At 42.1% G+C, this 24,690-nt stretch overlaps 1 protein-coding gene across 2 annotated transcripts; it reads right to left on the bottom strand.

Moving 5' to 3' along the window:
- Positions 1–112: 112 nt before the first annotated feature.
- TSGA13 (testis specific 13) lies at positions 113–24,459 on the bottom strand. 2 transcript variants are annotated; one of them, XM_019959588.2, is made up of 8 exons: positions 24,371–24,459; positions 23,090–23,264; positions 20,389–20,467; positions 17,874–17,945; positions 16,762–16,968; positions 4,713–4,852; positions 4,038–4,165; positions 113–375 (listed from the first exon to the last, which is right to left on the bottom strand). In XM_019959588.2, exons 2-8 carry the CDS (start codon positions 23,110–23,112, stop codon positions 206–208), a joined length of 819 nt encoding a protein of 272 aa, XP_019815147.1. In that variant the 5' UTR covers positions 23,113–23,264; positions 24,371–24,459; the 3' UTR covers positions 113–205. The 2 variants fall into 2 exon arrangements, with proteins under 2 accessions (XP_019815147.1, XP_070644277.1); XM_070788176.1 differs by lacking the exons at positions 23,090–23,264; positions 24,371–24,459 and adding an exon at positions 22,172–22,540.
- Between the last annotated feature and the right edge of the window lie 231 nt (positions 24,460–24,690).

Here is a 24,690-nt window from a genome sequence, read left to right on the forward strand (position 1 = left end):
GCGGTGGGTCCCACCGGAGCGCATCTCCGCCCCTACAGCGACCGGTCGCAGCTGGGGGCTAGCCCCGGCCCGCCGTACAAGCCACCGGCAGCCCACGCCCGGACCGGGCAGAATGAAATTTTATTTGGTTGGCACGCCCGAGGTGGCGACTTCTGCAGGCCCCTCAGTCTTTGGAGAAGAAGCGGGGGCCATGTAGGGTTTGTTTTCACTTAATGACAGTGGCGCTTTTTATAAACCACTGCTGGGCCCTTCCATTGCGGAACTCGCTCTCTCCTGGTGCGGTTCTGGTGGGCTTCTTCTCCAGGAGTGATGAAAGGGTTAATGGTTCCCAAATCATCTGGGAAGTTGGCGAGTCGCTCCCTGACTTCTTGGAGACTGCAACAAAGCACAGGGCACCTTCGTGAAAATGGACTTCCCGAGGGAGGACACATAATGTGAGAAACGAAAAGAGACCTATTTGGAGGGGTGAGAAAGCTGGTCTTTACTCAGAGCAAGAAGGGTAGGTTTTGGACGACTGACCACCATTCCCAACTCTGTTTATAATTCTTCCCTTCATCAAGACACACTTTAAAACACTACCAGTTTAGGATCTTCCCTATCTAATCCCACCCCTTTCAAATGATTCCATCTGTGACCATTTTGACACTTGTGTGTTTATGTGTGTGTTAGTTGCTCAGTCGTGTCCAACTCTTTGCGGCCCCATGAACAATAGCCCACCAGGCTCCTCTGTCCACAGAATTCTCCAGGCAAGAATACTGGAGTGGGTTGCCATTCCCTTCTCCAGGGGGTTGACACTTACATAACTCTTACTAAGTTAGGGTACTTTCACTTGTGCGTTCATATTCCTCTCCTCTTAGCCCTTTCCTAAAATGTATGTTGATTTTCAGTTCTCCTGTCTGAGAGTGTAACTAAGAAGCTGTTTCTACCTTTGGCTTCAGTATCACTTTTTCCAGATTCTCTTTCAATTTCAGCCCTTCTTGGACGCCTCTGTTGTGGGCTTGTCCTGTTCCCATCCCTCCCCTCTATTCTGAAGCATTATGCCATATCCCTTAAATCTGTTTTCTTATTCCTACTGCTATTGCCTTAGTTCAGGTCCTGTCTGTTTTTTGGACAGCCTCCTAACCAGCCTTCATGGCCCCCATCAAAACAGTTTTCTATGTAACCTTTTGTTTGGATGCCTGGTAAACATGGAACATTATGGATGGAAGGAGGGCTTGCTAACTTCTCTTTTGCTTGAAGTAGAGACACTGCATCAACTTCACAATAGATTGTTTAGGAAAAGCACAGTAATGGCCCTTTAGATACCTAGGTAAATAGCCATTCATTTTTCTTGAGGGAAACTGTAAAGTTACCATAATTCTAAGAAATTCTTCAGACTGAGATATTAAGTGTTCTGTTTAGAAGTGTAAATTGAGTTACCTTAACAGAATCATGGCCTTGAAAAATCAGAAAAATCCTAATCCAGATTAGAGTCTAGACCCTGGAGAAATTCTTTCTTCTAATATGGATTTAAGCTAAACTGCTGCTATGCTGCATATGGTATCAATTGAGATTTAACTCCAGTTTTACAAAGTATACTATTATGCTTGCCTTTTCTGGCTCATAAAGCTCAAACCTTGCTTTTCATGTAGAGTTTCCCTTGAAGGAAATAAATGTTCCTACTTATTTATTCTGGGCCTGAAAATAAAAAGGCTTAGGGGAAAGGAGCAACCTCTTCCACTCTCATGGGCCAAAGTATTGGGAGCCTAGGCAGAGAAGGTGAATGTAAACCGAGAGACTCCCAAGAATGGATAATATGCTGGGGGCCTGCTGGTAAGTGTGAAGGAACTTGGAGGATGGAAGGGACGGTTGAGGCTGAGCCTAAGAGTGGCCCTTTTTATTTATTTATTTTTAAATATTTATTTTTTTGGCTGCCCTGGGTCTTAGTTGCAGCATGTAGGATCTAGTTCTCTGACCCGGGATTGAACCTGAGCCCCCTGCATTGGGAGTGTGAAATCTTAGCCACTGGACCACCAGGGAAGTCCCTGAGTGGCCCCTTTTAAAACAAGATAATGACTCTGCCATCTTTGAACTTTTGTCCACATCTATGAAGTGTCTTGGGTTTTAGTTTTGTTTGTTTGTTCTGTTTTGGCTGTTTGCTGCAGCGTGTGGGATCTAGTTCCCTGATCAGGGATCAAACCCACACCCCCTGCATTGGAAGTGCAGAGGCTTAACCACTGGACTGCCAGGGAAGTCTCTATGAAGTGTTATTTAATGCCACAGTTTGGGTTTAGCTGTATATGGGGAGTTAAGAGGGTGCTTCCGTGATGGCTTAAGTGGTAAAGAATCTACCTGCAATGCAGGAGATGTGAGAGACATGGGTTCAATCCCAGGGTCAGGAAGATCTCCTGGAAAGGGAAATGGCAACCCACTCCAATACTCTGGCCTGGAAAATCTTATGGACAGAGGAGCCTGGTGGGCTACAGTCCATAGGGTCACAAAGAGTCAGACACAACTGAACGCTCAAGCACAGGGAGTTAAGAGAGGCAGTAGGTGGATCTTGGGTGAGGTGGCACATAGGTCCAGGAGGAGCAGAGATGCTTGAAGAAGCCAGGTAAGGGATGGTAAAATATGCCCTCACGCCTCTGGAGCTGTGAGTGTTGGAACTGAGGATGGTTGGCTGTCACTAGAATGGCCTTGGAGAACAGGGAAGCATACCTTTGGGAGTTTCAGAAATTGCTCAAGGAGAGAAACCCCGGAGGAGAAATGAACCTTATTTTGGAGCCATAGGCTAGGGAAGTCTGGGGACTCACCGATTAAACTAATACACAAAGGTGACTTCAGTGCTCTGAAATTCTTCAGTGGGTCATAAACACTTGCTGGATAAAACCTAAGCCTTTATTTATACTAATAGACAAAGCTCTTAGTGATCTGGCCATCCATCTATCCTATGTACTGAAAGTGCTATTACTGGTGCTTGATAAATATCCAACACTTAGTAAGTGCCTGATAAATGTTGCTAAATCAATGACAGTTTGTGAGAAGCATTCTTCTTGCACCCCTACCTCATTCCCTACCTTGGAATCTCCAGGCAAGAGTACTGGAGTGGGGTGCCATTTCCTTCTCCAGGGGATCTTCCCAACCCAGAGATCGAACCCAGGTCTCCTGCATTGCAGGCAGACACTTTAACCTCTGAGCCACCAGGGAAGCCATCCCCTACCTTGCACCCCTACCTTATCCCTTATTCCACACTGTCCGGCCTCAGCCCCAAGGAGACTCATGGACCTTTGAGACTCACAGCTTATCCTTTGGCCCTTCTAGAACAGTTTTCCTCAAAGTGTGATAGGCACACCACCGGGTAGTTTTGGGAGATACGTAAACATTTTAAATTTTAATTATTATGAATTTGGTTAAATGTATGCTGTGCTTTGTCCTTCAGTCATTTCCAACTCTTTGCAACCCCATGAACTGTAGCCCACCATGCTCCTCTGTCCATGGTGGCACGAATACTGGAGTGGGTTGCCATGTCCTCCTCCAGGGAATCTTCCCAACCCAGGTCTCCTGCGTTTCAGGCAGATTCTTTACCATCTGAGCCACGAGGGAAACCTCAATTAAATGTATAAGAGGAGAAAAAACCCCATGTGTTAGTATGTCAAACCCATGATGTCAATAACATAGGACATTAGGACATAGGACATAGAATAATAACATAGGACAATAATTAGGATGAAACCAAAAAATAGTAATACTTTTAAAGAAAAAACATTAAGTAAATTATAGGGCAATTAACACATTGACCAAAACTAGTAACGTGGTGGGTGATGTAGTTTGGGAAACACTATGCTGGAACTTTCTTGAAATTTAAGGATTTACACAAGGTCAAAAGCCTAGAACCACTCAGGCCTCTATCTGTTCTTGGCTTCCATGCTACACAGAAAAACAGTCTCTAGAACCTCCAAAAGAGATGTTGATTTGCCCTCATCACTCATCTCTATAGGTTGTCCCTCCTGCCCATGTCGCTGTCTTCTAAAGCATTGCTTTGAAAGAGAGGACCTTACCATCATTCTTCATATATTTTTTACAGACTGAAGCAAAGGTGAGCTGAGGGTACATTTTCTTCTGTTGCCTCAGAGTGTAGACCTTTGAATACTTCCCTTCACTCTTGAAATCATTGTCAGTGGAAAACCTTAACAAAGAAAGTTGACTTAGTAGGTCCTAGTGTGGGGGTGAGGTAGGGGTAGGGGGTTACTGGAACCAGGAACTACATCCTCAGATTCTAGGGAAGAAGAAAGGACACAATTAGAGGGTGTTCATTGGTACAGAGTGGCAGTTTTGTTCAGTGGAAGGGATGCTTCTAGAACCTAGCATTGCAAGTCTATGAAGGAACTCCAGAATCTCCTCTCTCCTCTCCAAACTAGATAGAGGCTGCTCCTATAACCAGTTTCAAATCAGATTGTTCCTATACCACAATCCTTAACATGCACTGAGGGAGATTTTTTGTTGTCGGTTCCTCAAATCATAGACCTTTGACTACATCTCTTGTGAAAAACCTTAGTTTGCATTACTGTTTCTCTGTCGCTAAGGTGGAAATGTGCTTGGGGGTCACGTAGGAAAGCTGTCTTATTGTTATACAGTTTTCCACATTCCCTATAACCAAAAAGTATTTGTTAAATTGTATTGAAGAGAGATAGTGACATGAATAAGGAAAAGGAAAGAAAGACCCAGGACTTCACCTAAACCATTGTTCTCGCTTGGATTTGGTGTCCTCCAACAGCATCAAAGGGAATACTGGTTTCAGTCCAGATCTTAAATTTTTTTTCTGAGGCATCAAGGGTAGGAAGAAGTTCTCAGTGGGCTTGTGCTGATGACTTTCCTGCAGCAATGGGAAGAATAGAAAGTGAGGAAGTAAGCTGAGTCCCCTGGGCTTAAAGGCAGAGCTAGGTTCCTGGACTAAGCTTCAGTTCCCCTAAACTCATGCAACAAGACCTGCCAAAGAGGGAAGTAGGGGTACAGAAACCCAAAGAAGAGAAAAGCAGTTCCCTAAGTGGGCTGACACATATTCATTTCACAGCCAGATGATTTGTCCAAATTTTGGTCAGATTCCAAAGTCATCGATTAAGCTTGCACACGAGCCCTGTGTGTAAGTGGAAGAATTCCCTGGGTTTTGAGGATTCACTTAGTGAAGTGCTTAGGAAACCGAACATTTGGTAATAAATTGGGAAATATTGTTTTGTTTTGTTTTGGGAAATATTGTTGATCCATGGGATGCTACCCACCTTTCTTAGAGATGGCTGTCTCATTCACATCCTATTCTCTGCAGTGAAAAGGCCACAGAATGGGATGTTTTGTGACGTAATAATTTTGTCATTATTAAAGTCATGGAATCAAAGACTTTCAAAGGATCATAAAGGTCATCAAGTCTAACCAATCATCTTATCCCCTCCATATCATTATCAAGTGGTCAATCTTCCTATCTCTAAAAACCTAACCTACTTAATTAATAGCTGATTGCTAACACCCTGTAACTTCTACCCTACAGTCCAAATGGCAACCATGAAATAGAAAGACACTTGCTCATTGGAAGGGAAACTACGACAAACCTAGACAGAGTATTAAAAAGCAGAGACAACACTTTGCTGACAAAGATCCGTATAGTCAAAACTATGGTTTTTCCAATAGTCATGTACAAATGAGAGAGTTGGACTGTAAAGAAGGCTGAGCACCAAAGAATTGATGCTTTTGAACTGTGGTGCTGGAGAAGACTCTTGAGAGTCTTCCTAAGAGGACAGCAAGGAGATCAAACCAGTTAGTCCTAAAGGAAATCAACCTTAAATATTCATTGGAAGGACTGATGCTGAAGTTGAGGGTCCAATACTTTGGCCACCTGATGCAACGAGCTGACTCATTGGAAAAGTCCCTGATGCTTGGAAAGTTGAAAGGCAGGAAGAGAAGCAGGTGACAGAGGATGAGATGGTTGGTTGGTATCATTAACTCAATAGACATGAGTTTGAGCAAACTCCAAGAGATAGTGAAGGATGGGGACGCCTGGCATGCTGCAGTCCATGGGGTCACAAAGAGTCAGACATGACTGAGTGACTGAACAACAGCAACAACTCCAAACAGAACAAATCTAGTGTCTCTTTCATAGATGCCTTAAATAATGTAAAGAAATCTGTCACATTTCCCCTGAGTTCCCTCTCTCTTCCAGGATTAACACTGCCAACATTTTTTCATATGACATGGCTTTGGGTTATTCCCTGTTCTCCTGATTTCTCTCATTTTAACTCATTTGAGAAAGTTACAAACTAGATTTTTCCTAATGTGTGGCAATCTGAAATGGGAACAATTTTCTAGGTGTAGACAGCTGCAGGATATATCTCATTAAAGTCCCTATTCAAATGTCATCACTGCTTCTGAGAACCTTCTCTAGCTACTCTGTCTAAAACCACACCCATCACTCTCCACTCCTTTATCCTACTTTTGAGGGCACTTATTACATTAGGTACTTTCTGTGCAATTGTTGACTTGCTTATTGTCTGTCTGCTCCACTGGAATTAAACTTTGACTTAGTCACTGATAGATCCCTACCACATAACATTGCCTGGCAAATAGTAAGTGCTCAATGAATGTTATTGAACGAATAAAACAATGGCAGAATAAATGAATAACCAAACTAATTAGTTGACCTGTACTGAACCTTTTTGCTCAGAATTTTCAAACCTCTTTTTTAAAAGGCTTGCTGATGAATTAACCATGTCTTTTTTTATATTTGTTATTACATTAATTGGTTATTTTGTTGTATTTATTTGCTATATCTGTTACATTTATTGTTTAATTCTCATAAAAATCTCATAAATTCTTATAAAAATCCTGTGGTTGAACCATGTCCTTTTGATTCTCATGCTCTTGAAACTATTTCATTTTGAGGAACAGGATTCATTGACATTACCTCCATTAATAGGGGTATTCATTTAAGTTACCTCCATTTATGGCTAGGACCTGTCATAGCCAATAATCTGACCACAAAAGAGCAGAAACCTTAGCAGAGCTAGATTTTAGAGCAAAAAAACAAGAATAAAACCATTATTTGGAATCCAAAGCAGCACGAGCTAAGGACCCCAACTGCACGAGCTTGTCTATCTTGTCTCATGTCATTTAACATTATCCATTAACATGTTTCCTACTTTCTTTCTGTCTGCTTCCTTCTCGCTCTAGCATTCCTTCCTTACTTTTGCCCTGAATATCATTTTTTTTAACCTACAACTTTTGCTTCAATCTGCCCCTACTTACCTACTACCTTCTTACTCATGGTTTGACTTTTCTCTGTCCCTCCTCTCCATGTCCTTTCAGTTTTTATTCCCACATGCACATGTGTGCTAAGTCACTTCAGTCATACCTGACTCTGCGACCCTATGGACTGTCGCCCACCAGGCTCTTCTATACATGGGATTCTCCAGGCAAGAATACTGGAGTGGGTTACCATGCCCTCCTCCAATCTCAACACTCTCCTCCTCCTCACACACTCTCAATCTTTTCCTTTCCCAATTCAGAGCCCTGGAAGCAAGAATCTGACTAGCCCAAGGATTTTGGTTGTTGGTAGGTTACCAAACTAAGCTCCTGGGAGCTCCTGGGCACGGAAATCTTTCTGTCGCCTATTTCTCATTTGTAGGGACTCCAGCCTCCATGACCTTCCCGGATTATCAAACAGTTGCTAATCAAGGGAAGAGTAGTCAAGAAACCACCTGAAGCAAGATTAAAGGAACCAGAGAAGTTCATCAAGACCACCTGAGACAAAATTAAAAGCGTTCAGGCCCTGCACACAGCCTAATTTTATCAGCAACCCCACTCATGAACTATTCCTATAAAACTCATCATCAAATCCTCCTAGGTTGGGACACACAGTTTCTCAGCGTAGGAGCCCACTGTGTGCCCCCTTTGCCTAGCAAAGCAATGTCAGCCACAAATTGTCACTTACCAATTGCATTGCCAGTGACTGAACAACAAGGGCATTTGCCATCTGCTTCTGCAGAGATTGAACACTGTGCCACAGCAGCTGTTGACTTTCAACACCTCCTGAGGGAATTCAGTTTGGAGTGAAGCACTCTGTGCTCCCAGGAATCTGGTGGGACATGTCTTTGGATAGTTGGGTGTTTTTCAGTCAGTTCATTCACTCAATCATGTCCGACTCTGTATGACCCCGTGGACTGCAGCACGCCAGGCTTCCCTGTCCATAGCCAATTCCCAGAGCTTGCTCAAACCCATGTCCGTTTAGTCAGTGATGCCATCCAACCATCTCATCCTCTGTCCTCCCCTTCCCCTCCTGCCTTCAATATTTCCCAGCATCAGGGCCTTTTCTAATGAGTCAGTTCTTTGCATCAGGTGGCCAAAGTATTGGAGTTTCAGCTTCAGTATCAGTCCATCCAATGAATATTCAGGACTGATTTCCTTTAGGATGGACTGGTTGGATCTCCTTGCAGTCCAAGGGACTCTCAAGAGTCTTCTCCAACAGCACAGTCTAACAGCATCAATTCTTTGGTGCACAGTCTTTTTTATGGTGCAACTCTCACACACATATGCAACTACTGGAAAAACCATAGCTTTGACTAGATGGACCTCTGTCAGCAAAGTAATGTCTCTGCTTTTTAATATGCTGTCTAGGTTTCTCATAGCTTTTCTTCCAATGAGCAAGTGTCCTTTAATTTCAAGGCTAGAGTCACCATCTGTGGTGATTTTGGAGCTGAAATAAATTCTGTCACTGTTTCCATTGTTTCCCCATCTATTTGCCAAGAAGTGATGGGACTGAATGCCATGATCTTACTTTTTTGAATGTTGACTTTTAGCCAGCTTTTCACTCTCTCTTTCATTTTAACCAAGAGGCTCTTTAGTTCTTCTTCACTTTCTGCTATAACGGTGGTGTCATCTGCATATCTGAGGTTATTGGTATTTCTCCTGGCAATCTTGATTCCAGCTTGTGATTCATCCAGCCCAGCATTTCTCATGATGTATGTACATCATGTACATACATACGTCTCTGCATGTACGTTAAATAAGCAGGATGACAATATACAGCCTTGATGTATTTCTTTCTGAATTTGGAACCAGTCTATTGTTCCATGTCTGGTTCTAATTGTTGCTTCTTGACCTGCATACAGATTTCTCAGGAGGAAGGTAAGGTGGTCTGATATTCCCATCACTTTAAGAATTTTCCACAGTTTGTTGTGATACACACACTCAAAGGCTTTGGCATGGTCAATAAAGCAAAAGTAGTTGTTTTTCTGGAATTCTTTTGTTTTCTCTATGATCCAACTGATGTTGGCAATTTGATCTCTGATTCCTCTGCCTTTACTAAATCCATCTTGAACATTTGGAAGATCACAGTTCACGTATTGGTGAAGCCTAGCTTGGAGAATTTTGAGCATTACTTTGCTAGGGTGTGAGATGAGTGCAATTGTATAGTAGTTTAAACATTCTTTGGCATTGCCTTTCTTTGGGATTGGAATGAAAACTGACCTTTTCCAGTCCTGTGGCCACTGCTGGGGTTTCCAAATTTGCTGACATATTGACTTCAGCACTTTAACAGCATCATCTTTTAGGATTTGAAATAGCTCAACTGGAATTCCATTACCTCCACTGGCTTTGTTCATAGTCATGCTTTCTAGGGCCCACTTGACTTCACATTCCAGAATGTCTGACTCTAGGTGACTGATCACACCATTGTGGTTATCTGGGTCATTAAGATCTTTTTTGTACAGTTCTTCTGTGTATTCTTGCCACCTCTTCTTAATATCTTCTACTTCTATTAGGTCCATACCGTTTCTGTTCTTTATTGAGCCCATCTTTGCATGAAATGTTCCCTTGGTATCTCTTAATTTTCTTGAAGAGATCTCTAGTCTTTGCCATTCTATTGTTTTCCCCTTTTTCTTTGCAATGATCACTGATATTATCTCCCCTTGCTTTTCTTTGGAACTGTGCATTCAAATGGGTATATCTTTCCTTTTCTCCTTTGCCTTTCACTTCTCTTCTTTTCTCAGCTAAGGCCTCCTCAGACAACCATTTTGCCTTTTTGCATATCTTTTTATTGGGGATGCTTTTGATCACCGCCGCCTCTGCAATGTCATGGACCTCCATCCATAGTTCTTCACACATTCTATTTGTAGGGATTCCAGCCTGCCTGGAAGCTAATCCCTTGAATCTATTTGTCACTTCCACTGTATAATCCTAATGGATGTGATTTAGGTCGTACCTCAAAGGTCTAGTGGTTTTCCTTACTTTCTTCAACTTAGTCTGAATTTTGCAATAAGGATTTTATGATGTGAGTCACAGTCACCTCCCAGTGTTTTTTTTGCTGACTGTGTAAAGTGTCTCCATCTTTGGCTGCAAAGAATATAATCAATGTGATTTCATTATAACCATCTGGTGATGTCCATGTGTAGAGTCTTCTCTTGTGTTGTTGAAAGAGGATGTTGCTATGACCAGCGCGTTCTCTTGGCAAAACTCTGTTAGCCTTCGCCCTGCTTCATTTTATACTCCAAGGTCAAACTTGCCTGTTACTCCAGGTATCTGTTTACTTCATACTTTTGTATTCCAGTCCCCTATGATGAAAAGGACATCTTTTTTTTGGTGTTAGTTCTAGAAGGCATAGTAGGTCATCATAGAACTGTTCAGCTTCTTTGGCATTAGTAGTTGGGGCACAGACTTGGATTACTGTTGATACTGAATGGTTTGCCTTGGAAATGAACAGAAATCATTCTGTTGTTTGTGAGACTGCATCCAAGTACTGCATTTAGGACTCTTTTGTTGACTATGAGGGCTACTTCATTTCTTCTAAGGGATTCTTACCTACAGTAGTAGATATAATGGTCATCTGAATTAAAGTCACCCATTCCAGTCCATTTTAGTTCACTGATTCCTAAAATGTTCAATCTTGCCATCTCCTGTTTGACCACTTCCAATTTACCTTGATTCATGGACCTAACATTCCAGGTTCCTATGCAATATTGTTCTTTATACATCGGACTTCACTTCCATCATCAGTCACATCCACAGCAGGGCATTGTTTTTGCTTTGGCTTCATCTCTTCCTTCTTTCTGGAGTTGTTATTCTATTCTTCTCCAGTAGCATATTGGGCACCTACTGACCTGGGGAGTTCATCTTTCAGTGTCATTGCTTTTTTGCCTTTTCATACTGTTCATGAGGTTCTCAAGGCAAGAATACTTAAGTGGCTTGCCATTCCCCTCTCCAGTGGACCACATCTTGTCAGAACTCTCCACCATGACCCGTCCATCTTGGGTTGTCCTACATGGCGTGACTCATATTTGCACTGAGTTAGACAAGGCTGTGGGTATTTTTAGGAACAGAATTTATGATCTCAATCCTTGTATCTCCTAATATCTAAAAAAGCACTAAATCCCTTCATAGTCATCACCTCTTCATGACTAGCAGAAAACCTTTTGTAAAGCGAGTGCCTGATTGCACTGAACTCCCCCTTCACCAAAATTTTATACATATTGACCTTCCCCTGCTCCTTCTTTGGAGCAGTCTCTCAGATCTATCTGAGATGCTGCCTCCCAGGCTGCAGTCCTCATTTTGCCCCCAGTAAAACTTAACTCACAACTCTCAAGTTGTAATCTTATTTAGTCAAGGGCAATAAATCTATTCTTTTCTATTTCACCCAAAATTCTGTCTCTGAGATTTGCTTCAGTACTGGTGTACTAATGCCAAGCTTTTGGCCTCAGTTGGTTTTGGTTTGGTTTCAGTTTTTTTTTTGGTTGGTTTGGTTTAACAGCACCAACCTATAGCACAGGTCACTAAGCAGCCTATGAGATTGGCTTCCCTGGGTCTGGTGTCCTCCTCTGGCTCTAGGTAGGCATAGAAAACTGAGTCTGAAAGTGAAAATGAAGTTGCTCAGTTGTGTCCAACTCTTTGCGACCCATGGACTGTAGCTCACCAAGCTCCTCCGTCCATGGGATTCTCCAGGCAAGAATACTGGAGTGGATTGCCATTTCCTTCACCAGGGGATCTTCCCGACCCAAGGATCGAACCCAGGTCTCCCACATTGCAGGCAGACGCTTTAACCTCTGCGCCACCAGGGAAGTACTCAGAATATGGCCTTTCTTCACAAACTGTGGTAGGGTCATGTTACTTAGAAACGGCTGTGAGTATAACAACCACTGTGATAGACATGTCTGGTCCATTCTTCCACTTGATTGCTAAAACCCACACTCCTCTTATACACATGTCTGGATGTAGCAAAAGAATGCTTCTTTTGTGTATAATCTTAGGCTCATAAAAGAGTGCCACATTTGTCTAGTAAGACAAGAGGGATGCAGCATGAATATTCAAGAGGCATTCTAGATATTGGGCATTTCCATCTTCTTGGACTTGTTCCAGATAGCCCCATAAAATTACCATGCTGCCAGTCTTCGACAATCAAAGCCTTACCACTGTCTATTAATACAATTTGGCTGTACTGCAATTTACTCATGAATAGGATCAGGTCCCACATGTGACCTGCAAGGCTCACAAAGTGGCAGCTGTTGGAAGGAAGCTCTTCTTGCCCCAAGGTTACATGATAGTCTTGTATTTGCTTCTCTACCTTGAGCAAGGCAACCTTGGCCTGGCATTTGTTTCTCTCTGTGTATATTACCCACTACCAGGAGAACAATCACTGAGCTTATGCTCAAATGGCACAAATTCTGAGACCCAAGAAATCGTAGGCCATGAATCAATTAACTCCTTTGTCAGCATATACTGTTGAGTGTTAGCATTTTATCCTCTGTTTGGAAAAGAATCTTTCACTGCCATCCATCTAGCAATGGAGGAAATACTAACTCTAAATTAACCACATGTTATTAGAATGGTTTATCTTGGGTAATTCCACTCTGGGCATCATATTTCTGTTATAATTAGATTTTTGTGAACTTTTTCACTTATTTAATTTCTTCTAGTTATATTAGCCCACTCTAATGGCTGTCAAGATCTTTTTTACAAGAAAGACATACACACACACACACACACACACACACATTTGTGGCCACACCACAAGGCTTGTGGGATCTTGGTTCTCTGACTAGGGATTGAACTAGGGCCCCCAGCAATGAAACCCCGGAGTCTTAACCAATGGATTGCCAGGGAATTCAAGATCTTTTTTAGATCATGATTCCTAGATATATCTTAAATTGGTTTTCTTCATTTTCTCTGCTATTGATTTAGTTCTGTCAACTACAAATTGGCACTGGCCTGTCAAGTGCAAATTGGCACTTGCCAAGAGCATGTGCCAGTGACTGAACAACAACAAGGGAATTTGCATCTGCCTCTGCAGAGACTCGGAGAAGGCAATGGCACCCCACTCCAGTACTCTTGCATGGAAAATCCCATGGATGGAGGAGCCTGGTAGGCTGCAGTCCATGGGGTCACTAAGAGTCAGACATGACTGAGCGAGTTCACTTTCACTTTTCACTTTCATGCATTGGAGAAGGAAATGGCAACCCACTCCAATGTTCTTGCCTGGAGAATCCCAGGGACGGGGGAGACTGGTGGGCTGCCGTCTATGGGGTTGCACAGAGTTGGACACGACTGAAGCGACTTAGCAGCAGCAGCAGTGGCAAAGACTGAATCCTGTGCTACTGCAGCTTCTGATTTTCAACACTCTCCGAAGAGAAATCAGGGTGGAGAGCCACTGTGTGCTCCAGGGAAACTGGTGGAATAGGTCTTTAGATAGATATTTTCAGGAACCGATTTCATTATTCCATTCCTTCAGTTCAGTTCAGTCTATCAATCATGTCTCTGACTCTTTGCGACCCCATGGACTGTAGCATGCCAGGCTTCCCTGCCCATCACCAACTCCTGGAGCTTACTCAAGCTCATGTCCATTGAGTTGGTGATGCCATCCAACTATCTCATCCTCTGTCATCCCCTTCTCCTCCTCCCTTCAATCTTCCCAGCATCAGGGTCTTTTCTAATGAGTCAGTTCTTCAATCCATACATGAGTACTGGAACAACCAAAGCTTTGACTATACATCCCAACCCTTGCCTCTCCTCATATCTAGAAAAGAACTAAATCCCTTCATAGTGACATTAGCCCCTCATGACTAGCAGAAAACCTTTTGTAAAATAAGTGTTTGATTGCACTGAACTCCCCTTTCACCAAAATCTTTTATATTGACCTCCCTCCAAAACCTCTTTGGAGCAGTCTCTCAGAGCTATCTGAGGTGCTGTCTCCTGGGCTGAAGTCCTTATTTTGTCCCAAATAAAACTTAACTCACAACTCTCATGTTGTGTATCTTTTTTAGCTGACAATTAAATTCTTCAGCATGTCTCACCTTGACAATTGTAGCAACAATATAGTTGTTGTTCAGTCGTGTCCGACTCTTTGCAGTCCCAGGGACTGCAGCCCACCAGGCTTCTTTGTCCTTCACCATCTCCTGAAGCTTGCTCAAACTCATGTCCATTGAGTCGGTGATGTCATCCAACGTCTCATTCTCTGTCCTCCCCTTCTCCTCCTGCCTTCAATCTTTCCCAGCATCAGGGTATTTTCTAATGAGTTGGCTCTTTGATCAGGTGGCCAAATAATGGAGCCACCTGATGCTGGAGCTTCAGCTTCAGCATCAGTCCTTCCAATGAATATTCAGAGTTGATTTCCTTTAGGATTGACTGGTTTGATCTCCTTGTAGTCCAACAGACTCTCAAGAGTCTTCTCTAGCACCACAGTTCAAAAGCTTCAATTCTTCGGTGCTCAGCCTTTTCTATGGTCCAGCTCTCACATCTGTACATGACTACGGGAAAGATCATAGCTTTGACTAGATGGATCTTTGTTGGCAAAGTAATGTCTCTGCTTTTTAATATACTGTCTAGGTTTGTCATAGCTTTTCTTCCAAGGAGCAAGTGTCTTTTAATTTCATGGCTGCAGTCACCATCTGCAGTGATTTTGGAGCCCAAGAAAATCAAGTCTATCACTGTTTCCATTGTTTCCCCATCTGCTTGCCATGAAATGATGAGACCAGATGGCATAATCTTAGTTTTTGAATGTTGAGTGATAGTTAATCTTTCTGATTTTTATCTCCTCTGCAACTAATATACTTTTTGCTCAACTTCCAAAAAAGGTCTTTCTAAACTGCAGATTTGGTTATACTTTTAAACTCCTGCCATTTACTCTCTTCTTGTTGTTGTTCAGTTGGTAAGTCATGTCTAACTCTTTGCGACCCCATGGACTGCAGCATGCCAGTCTTCCCTATCCTCTACCATCTCCCAGAGTTTGCTCAAACTCATGTCCATTGAGTCCGTAATGCTATCTAACCACCTCATCCTCTGCCGCCCTCTTCTCCTTTGCCTTCAATCTTTCCTAGCATCAGGGTATTTTCCACTGAGTCAGCTCTTTGGTTCACATCAGGTAGCCAAAGTATTGGAGCTTCAGCCTTAGCATCATCAGTCCTTCCAGCAAATATTCAGGCTTGATTTCCTTTAGGATTGACTGGTTTGATCTCCTTGCAGTCCAAGGGACTCTCAAGAGTCTTCTCCACTACCACCATTTACTCTCTTACATTCCCCTAAATGCACCTCACTTTCTCATGAATCTATGCCTTTGCTTTTCCCATTGATTGGAATATCTTCTTTTATTTTTGGTCAGGGTTCACCTCCTTTGCCAAACCTCCCTGATTATCTCCTTTCCTCCAACAAAGATATTGTTCCCTACTTTATATTAGTATATCTTGTATATTCTTTTATTACTCACATATCCTAGTATATTATATTAATAATTACTTTGTATATCTCATTTATTGATTTGTCTCTCCTGTTAGACTCCAAATTCCTTCAACATAGAGACTGTCTTGTAATCACCTTTACATTTTAGTTCTTAGCTTAGTATATATCTAGCAATTGTCTTGGGCTTGCTTGGTGGCTCACTGGTAAAGAATCTACCTGCCAATACAGGAGACGTGGGTTCAATACTTGGGTCAGGAAGACTCCCTGAAGAAGGAAATGGCAACCCATTCCAGTATTCTTGCCTGGGAAATCCTATGGACAGAGGCATCTTCAGGCTACAGTCCATGAGGTTGCAAAGAGTTAGACTCGACTTAGTGACTAAACAACAACAACAGTTTATAACAGAGTCCCAAATATCTGGCTGCTGTGATAGTAAATTTTCTGTTCCTCTTCCCTCTTGATACTCAAGAGCTATGGGTAGAGAGCATAACTCTTTCCCCTTTAGATTCGTTTCTGTTCCTTACTTGTCATTTCCAGATTTATCTGTTGCTACTTTATACTCAAAGAATCCGCCTGCAATGTGGGAGACCTGGGTTCAGTACCTGGGTTGGGAAAATTCCCTGGAGGAGGGCATGGCAACCCTCTCCAGTATTCTTGCGTGGAGAAGCCCATGGATAGAGGAGCCTGGTGGGCTACAGTCCATGGGGTCACAAAGAGTCAGACACAATTGAGCAACTAAGCACAGCACTTTATACTCAATTATAAAGCCAGTGGCTAGTTTACCCTTCGTTAATTACAAATTAAATATCTTTGATCAAGGAAGAATGATTTTTTAATTAAGACCTTCTTTTCTCTGTGCAATGAATGAAGTTTCATGACCCAAGTTTGTACTGCTCTGATTCTGAGTATTTCCCAGACCCTCAGATTCTATTTGGTGAAGCATGTGGCAAAGAATAAGAAGGAAGTGGTTGGTCCTGAGTACCATCTTCCATGTTAAGTTAGCTCCCTTCTTCAAGCTAACTGCTAAATTCCTCAGGATCCTTACTCATGATGCCAGGAAACTTCCCCAGGTGTTCTTACCTTGAGCAGTAACTCATTGGAAAAGTATTTTGGTGTGACGTCCTTTCCTTGATGATCTATCGGGCAGGGAAGTGGGTTGTTGGTCAGAATCAGTAAGGTCTTATCCTGATCATACTCTATTACTTTTAACGTGAAGCTTTGAATTTTCCTGTTTCGAGCCAGGAATTTCTGCAGTGCAGTGGGCTTCAAAGGCTCATAGTACTGGGCCTGAGCAGACAGAAAGGTTTCCAGAGAGACAAAGGGATTAGATCAAGGGCAGATTAACTGGTTAGCTAATCTTTTGCCTCTATGGGTTAGGGACAGAGAAGCTGGACGGGGCCTGGCTAAATTTGCTCAAAAACTTGTTTTACAGAAAATGTCTGAAGCTTTCAGTCCCTTTCTCCTCTCAGAACATTTCCCTGCAAATCCACCAAGGGGCCGAGGAAATGCGATGGGAAAGTTTCCACATAAAAAGGAACAGAGAAGACTTAATTCTTGTGAAAAAGTGTAACATTGTGTCCAACACAATAGGGCCAGCAGAAGTTTCTATGTTAAACCTAAAGGGCCTTCTCTACAACACTGAGGCACAGTGGACCATAAGGTACCAAATCTCTGAGCCCAGGGAGCCCTGAGGAGGCCAACACAGCTCTCATCCACCTCTTCCCACCCACCAACGTTTCTCCAGGCACAACCACATTAAAGGCAGAACAAGCACAATGTCAAAAAGGAAAAACAGTCACAAAAAGAGCATGTCACTTTAGATGTGGTGGGGGAAGGGGGAGGCCCACTAAATTTCCTTTTCCATCAGTAGGGGGAAGGCAGGGGACCAGAGAGGGAGGAAAGGAGGGGGAGAAAACAGAACACTTCCTGATTAGACATATGTTTTCTCAAAGTAAGAAAGAAAAAAATGTCAGCTGCAGGGCCCACTTTCTTCCCAGCCCCACCCTCCTCCCTCTCCACCATTCCCATCAGCGCCCTGAGACAGCTAGCTCTGCTTCCAGGTCCCAGGAGAATGCACAGTCACAGTAGCTGGTGGCACTTGGAAGCACTTGGGTTATTCTCTGCACTGGGCCTCGGCACCACAGCTGAAACTTGCTCTTGGAGATAGTGGGGGAATGCTTTTTATCACCTACCAAATTTGGATGGACTGTGTAATGGTGCAGGTTCTTTAGAACAAATTTTGATTGCCCGACTGCATCAATAATCTAGAGACAATAAACAAAATATTAGTGTTTCAAGTCGCGCCTATCCTAAACAATATTCCATTCCTTACTTCACCTTAATCCAGCTAAAATCTGGTCTCTAACTCAAATTAAGTGAGAAGAACTTCATGTTCTGCACCCTGGGTTGCTGGAATGAGAGCCATAGCATGTAGAGCTAAGTTCTAAGGCATCCTGACAGGGCAGCTTGTACATGGAAACGTGGACCGGCTATGTGAAATGTTAGGGGTCCTTAGGAGGTGAAGTGGTGAAATAGACAAGGACGGCATCAAAGTTTAGACAAATCACCCCAAGGGGTTACACCTCTTTCCTCTGCCTTTTCCATTTCTATAGGAAGGAAATCAGATAAAAAGAAGAAAAAAATGAAGGACAATCTTTAAGGAGAAAAGCAAGTTACAGAAGGCCAATAACTTAAGGGTTTTGAGTGGAAGGAAGTCTTGGGGATAACTGCTTGCTGGGCTGGGGGGGTGGCACACAGGAAGGGAGGAACAGCGGTGCGCTTTGCATTTTTTTAAAAATATTTTTGCAATTTATGATTCTTCTAGAAATGTAGCAAAGAGTAATTGAATTTTGGTAACCCTTCTGTCTGAAAAGTGTGGAAGTGTTAGTTGTTCAGTTGTGTCTGAGTGTTTGCAATCTCATGGACTGTAGCCTGCTAGGCTCCTTTGGCCGTGAAATTCTCCAGGCAAGAATACTGGAGTGGGAAGTCATTCCCTTCTCCAGGGGATCTTCCTGATCCAGGAACCAAACCCAACATCTACCACATTGCAGGCAGATTCTTTACCATCTGAGCCACCAGGGAAGCCCCAACCCTTCTGTCTGCCACTTTGCATTTATCTACCAGTGGTGGTGCTGGTGGATTGTCTGAGTGTCATGCCTAGTGGTAGAGTCGCTGGGCCTGCTCCAACTCCTGCTGACTCCAGGGTTGTTGTCTGGCCCTAGATAATCTAAGAATGGGTCAAAGGGATGTGAGCACAAGGAGATTAAAAAAAGCTCTGAGTTACCTCCTTTGGGCTTGGTCTAATGAGAAATTAGATAAAGAGCACAGTCTTGTGTGTGGATCAGCATTTCTAAAGATCGCCTGTTCTCAAGAAGGTGATAGGGTAAGATGAGATTCAGAAGAAAGGGAACTGCACAGGCGAATAGAGTAAGAAGGTGAATGAAAAAGAGGGAGATAGTAAGGAGCAACAGAACTGTGTGGTGAGGGGAGGTCTTATGCTCCAGGAGGAAAATGCCAGGAGCTGGCAATTTTCAGGTGTTGGAGGAGGACTAGGAGAAGGACTAGCAGAGCCATGCCATGCATTCCTTTAGGGACGGTGGGAATCAATAGGGGACAAATCCAAAGATGTACTGATTTAATTTATACTACTTTTTGTAAAACTGGAGTCCCTGGGTTCAAAACAAAAATACTTTTGAAAATCCTGCTTCGCAGATGTGATATATAATATTTAGAATCATAAACATCTTGGAAAAAATTGGAGGGGGGAGAAGATGCAAAGACTTCTTTTACAGTATATTTAAAATTAATTTTGGGGGGCAAAGCCTCTGGGAATTTTTATGAGGTATTATATATTTTTCCAAATTAGTCTCCAGCAGTTAACTAAGATCCCCTGGAGTAGGAAATGGTACCCCACTCCAGTATTCTTGCGTGGAAAATTCCATGGGCAGAGGAGCCTGGCAGGCTACAGTCCATGGGACTACAGAGTCAATCATGACTGAGCAACTCAGCACACACACACACACACACACACACGCGCGCGCGTAAGAATGTCTAAATTGAAGTATGTTTTTAGTTTTACGTTGAATTGCACTATCTCTGGCTGATGAAATAAAAGTTGACCCAGAAAATTTACCTGAATATGATAAACCTAGGGAAGTAACCAAGCTACCCAATGGAGTTTTGTTTTAAGAAGTGATCACAATATCTAGTTTAAGTCAGGGTTTAATGCTCACTCATGCCCTAACATAGATTTCTGGTCCCTGGGTTTTGAGCCGTGATTCTTTGTTGATATGTCCCTTTCTCTTCCCTTTTCTTTTTCCACTTCCCTGGTGGCTCAGATGGTAAAGCATCTGCCTAAAATGCGGGGGACCCAGGTTCAATCCCTGGGTCAGGAAGATCCCCTGGAGAAGGAAATGGCAACCCACTCCAATATTCTTGCCTGGAAAATCCCATGGACGGGGGAGCCTGGTAGCCTACAGTCCACAAGGTCACAAAGAGTTGGACACGACCGAGCAACTTCACTTTCTTTCTTCCCTTTTCTATGTCTCTGTTTCTCTTTCATTAAATTAGATAAATTAACCTGCTTTCTATATAAATCTTAACTACTTTTTGCTTTTCAACAGGAAGTTTGTGAGACCCAGCTTATAAAGTACTCTAAGCGACTCCAAAGAAAGATTATAAATGAACATTGCTAATATTCTTTCTTACCTCATCACTATCAAAAAATATTTCTTTCTCAAACATAACTGGGCTAGTTCTGAAAGTCCTTGGTTTGGCATGTTGAGACCTAAAAAAGAGGCAGAATACCCAGTTATATTTTCTTACCCAAACGTGTGGTCTTCTACACGTTCTTGACCTCCCTCAATGAAGTTTGGGGACGTGACTTAAAGGAGCCAATTTAGGTGATCATTAATTGCATATGTTTGAAGGTGGGAGGAGAAGGGGATGACAGAGGATGAGATGGTTGGATGGCATCACTGACTCAATGGACATGAGTTTGTGTAATCTCTGGGAGTTGGTGATGGACAGGGAGGCCTGGCATGCTGCAGTCCATGGGGCCACAAAGGGTCAGACATGACTGAGTGACCAAACTGAACTGAATTACACATGTATGGGTAGCGAAGAAAAGGATTCATTATTCAGCCTGCATGCTAGGGGAAAACCAAACTTCATTTTGAAGAGTTTAGCAAGCAGGATCTCTTAGAGACATGGTGACAATTGATAAGTTGATTTCTCCTAAAGTAGCAGTTTTAATAAATGAAAATTAAAACCACAATAGGCTATCACCTCACATCTGTCAGAATGGTTATAATAAAAAAGAACACAAATAACAATTACTGGAGAGGATGTGGAAAAAAGGAAGCCCTCATATATTCTTTATGGGGATGTAAATTGGTGCATTTTCAACAGCATGAATGGACTGGGAGGGTATTATGTTAAAGTGAAGTAAGTTAGACAGAGAAAGACAAATATTATATGATATCACTTCTATATGGAATCTAAAAAAAAAAAACAAAACTCTGACTGTAATGAAAAAGAAGCATCCTTACAGGTATGGTGAGCAAACTAGTGGTCACCAGTGGGGAGTGAGGAGGGGGAGGGGCAAGACAGAAGAAGGAGATTAAGAGGTACAAACTGCTACGTGTAAGATAAATAAAATACAGGGATATATTGTACAACGCAGGGAATACAGCCAATATTTTATAATAAGTTTAAATGGGTTATAACATTTAAAAATTGTGAATTACCATGTTGTGCACTGGAAACATATATGATATTGTACATTAACTATACCTCAATAAAAAAATAGAGATTTTAGACCACTCAAGGAACTGGTCTAGTTGACTGTTTAAGCAAATGCTTTTGTGCAACTGGACCATGATAATATCCTTAAATTACAAATACTGTTTTATAGACCTACTTGCCTACTCTTCTCTACATGGAAACAATTCTGTCTTTGCCAATAATTAGCCAATAATTCCACCAGAAGGGATATAGTTAGTGAAACGTCACAATTAAATTTCCAATTCTTAATGACTGCTTGGATTACTGGTTCCCTCATGTACCTAAGCATAGCTAAGTTTCCCTACCTAGAATTAAGATAATAAAAATAATCATCAGTTACAAATATTCTCGTAATCTATGCTTTCACTTACTTTCCCACCTCCCCTCCCCCAGATACCAGTTCCCTCTGGGGAAAAGGGAGGGGGTGCAAAAGTTGCAATATTTAGTAACAAAGTATTTTGGATTCCTTGACTGATTCTTAGGAAGTCCATTTACTGTTCAAATATAGTGAAAGATGCACATCAATAAGATTGGGTTAATGACGAAAATAAATAACCTGGTTTCTGTTTGGAGTTTAAACTAGCTTAAATTAAGTAGGATCCTGGAACTACCTCAACTAAACCTCTCCCCTTTAAAAATGAGGGTGGCAGAGTAAGGACCAAAATAATAAAAGTAGAAAAGCCAAGCTATATTGTTGCTAGGTCACCTGGCTATAGCATGGTACAAATAATCCTCAGTCCAGGATCAAATCCATCCAAGGATGGCTCATTTCCATCTATTGCTGGCCAGAAGCTGCATCATCAACTCAGGCCAAAGGTCTTAAAAACAGTCCCCAGCAGAGCAGGTGACACACTGTGGACAGACCAAAATAAATTCATCCCCTTATCATTGCAGAGTTGGTACCCTTTTGATGTGTCCTATTGCTTTAAGCTATTAACTTAATTAACCAATAATTAACACTATATTATAAGCTTTGGGGGTGGTGGTGGGAAGGAGGCTTAAGAGAGAGTGGATATATGCATATATGTGTATATATATATATATATATACACACACTTATGGCTGATTCACATTGTTATACAGCAAAACCAATACAACTTTGTAAGGCAATTATTCTCCAATTAAAACTAAAATTAGAAAAACAAAAATCCCACTATATTATCAGCTTTATTGTAGCACTTTTCAAAATGATTCTTTGGTATCTAAAAGGCAGCAGAAGATCCCAGATGCTCTTGTTCAAGGCCAATTTAAAGCATAGATCAACGTGAAAAATGCTCCTTCAACCCAGCAGTGTCCATCTTTGACAGACCGGTGCTTTCTTTTTTGGTAAAGTTACTCTAGTTGCTGCATGAAGCCCAGCCCAAGATCTGAGAACTGTAAATTTTTCTATTTTTTGACCATGCCACGTAGCATGCAGGATCTTAGTTCTCTGATTAGGGATGAAACTTGTGCTCCCTGCAGTGGAAGCACAGAGTTTTAACCACTGGATCACCAAAGAGGTCTCTAAAATGTTGTTAACTGAGTATCTACTCTGTGACTAGTACTGTTCAAAGTGATATGGGCTACAAAATAGGTCTGTATAAGGAGGTATTTATAACTTAGCTGGGCAAACAAGACTACACACTTGGTCTGTCTCCTTTGGCCCATTGCTGTTCACTGCTAAGTGGACCAGCTAAGGCAAGTAGTCACCCAGAGGCCACACTCAGTGCCTCTAAATCGTCCACGTTCTGCAGGGGGTTCAGTTCAATGCAAACATTCTCTTCTTAGCACATTTTGTGTGCTCAGCCCCTTTCTTGATCCTGGATGGGAAACAAGAGGAGACAGCAGTGCCCTTGTGAGTGCAGAAAATACATGAGATGTGATGATCCTTGTCCTCAAGAACTTAACTTTAGTTGGTAAATGCAGGGAAGGAAGAGGAAGTGATTGTTACATATGAAAAAATAATGACAACTACATGCTAACATATTAGGTAAATCAACTCATTTCTTGGGGCCTCAATTTCCTCATTTGTGAAAAATGGAGTTAACAAAATGATTTAAAGGTGACATTCCAATTCCATGATAGTGGTGAAATTTACCTACATAAAGACCTTAATAAAAAATTCATGTGTCAGTTGTGGGTGAAATTTGGAGGAGTAGCTGTTCTGTACTATATACCTCCCCTCTCAATATGATATTTTTCCAGTTATTAGGCCTGACTGGAAGGTTATTTTGTTTTTGCTCTGTTTTTTTTTTTTTGCTATTATTGTTTGAAGTAATAACATATAAAAGTGGAGAGGTAGAATGAGGTCAAATTAAGGAGACCCAGACAATTAAGTTGGAGAAGGAAATGGCAACCCACTCCAGTACTCTTGCCTGGAAAATCCCATGGATGGAGAAACCTGATGGGCTACAGACCAAAGGGTCGCAAAGAGTCAGACACAACTGAGTGGCTTCACTTCCTTCTGACAATTAAGTAGAGGTTTCAGTTCAGTTCAGTTCAGTTGCTCAGTCGTGCCCGACTCTTTGCGGTAAGGCCTATTAGCCAAAGCTCCAATAAAGCCTATGAGTTTGGAGGAAAGATTGTATTAATAGTGTCCATAGGTGATTGTTTGCAGTTTGTCTAGACATAAACACTAAACATACTGTCCAGAGTTGATAACTAAACTGAGCTAAACTGTGCAAATCCCCTTTAAGGAAAACAGACTAGTAAGCTTTTCATCCTTTTCTTGCGTCTAGTTTTTCTGGAATTGTGGGTCTAGCTCATGTTTAGATTGAAACTAAAATAAAGGAAGCCAGCAAATTGGGGGAGGGGAGTGGGGGTGCAAGGCTTGTGCTGCTTGTCTGCAACCCAGGGTGGGGAAAAACATCACACAAACACAAACACTTCATCTAAAATAAGAATAGAAAGATCTAGTGTACAATACCTTGAAGGGTATAGGGAAATCTTAGCTCAGGGCGGAAGCGGGGATTTCTTGACCTGGAAACTGTCCATTCTCAAAATATTCTAGAGGAGACACAGGGTTTTGTGATGAAAAGGCAATCTAGAATGCTGAGGTGTTCTATGTTGGAGTCAGAGAATGGAAAACCCAGAGATTTTAAACAAAATCTGCTACAATCTGCTCCAACTTGTTTTTCTAACCTATGACTCCCCAACATACCACATACTGGTTTTTTCACTGTATCTTTAGAAAAATTTTATTGAAGTATCATAGATTTATAATGTTGTGCTAATTTCTACTGTATA

The sequence above is a fragment of the Bos indicus genome, chromosome 4 (assembly GCF_029378745.1).
Source record: "Bos indicus isolate NIAB-ARS_2022 breed Sahiwal x Tharparkar chromosome 4, NIAB-ARS_B.indTharparkar_mat_pri_1.0, whole genome shotgun sequence".
In the NCBI taxonomy this organism is placed as follows: Eukaryota; Metazoa; Chordata; class Mammalia; order Artiodactyla; family Bovidae; genus Bos; species Bos indicus.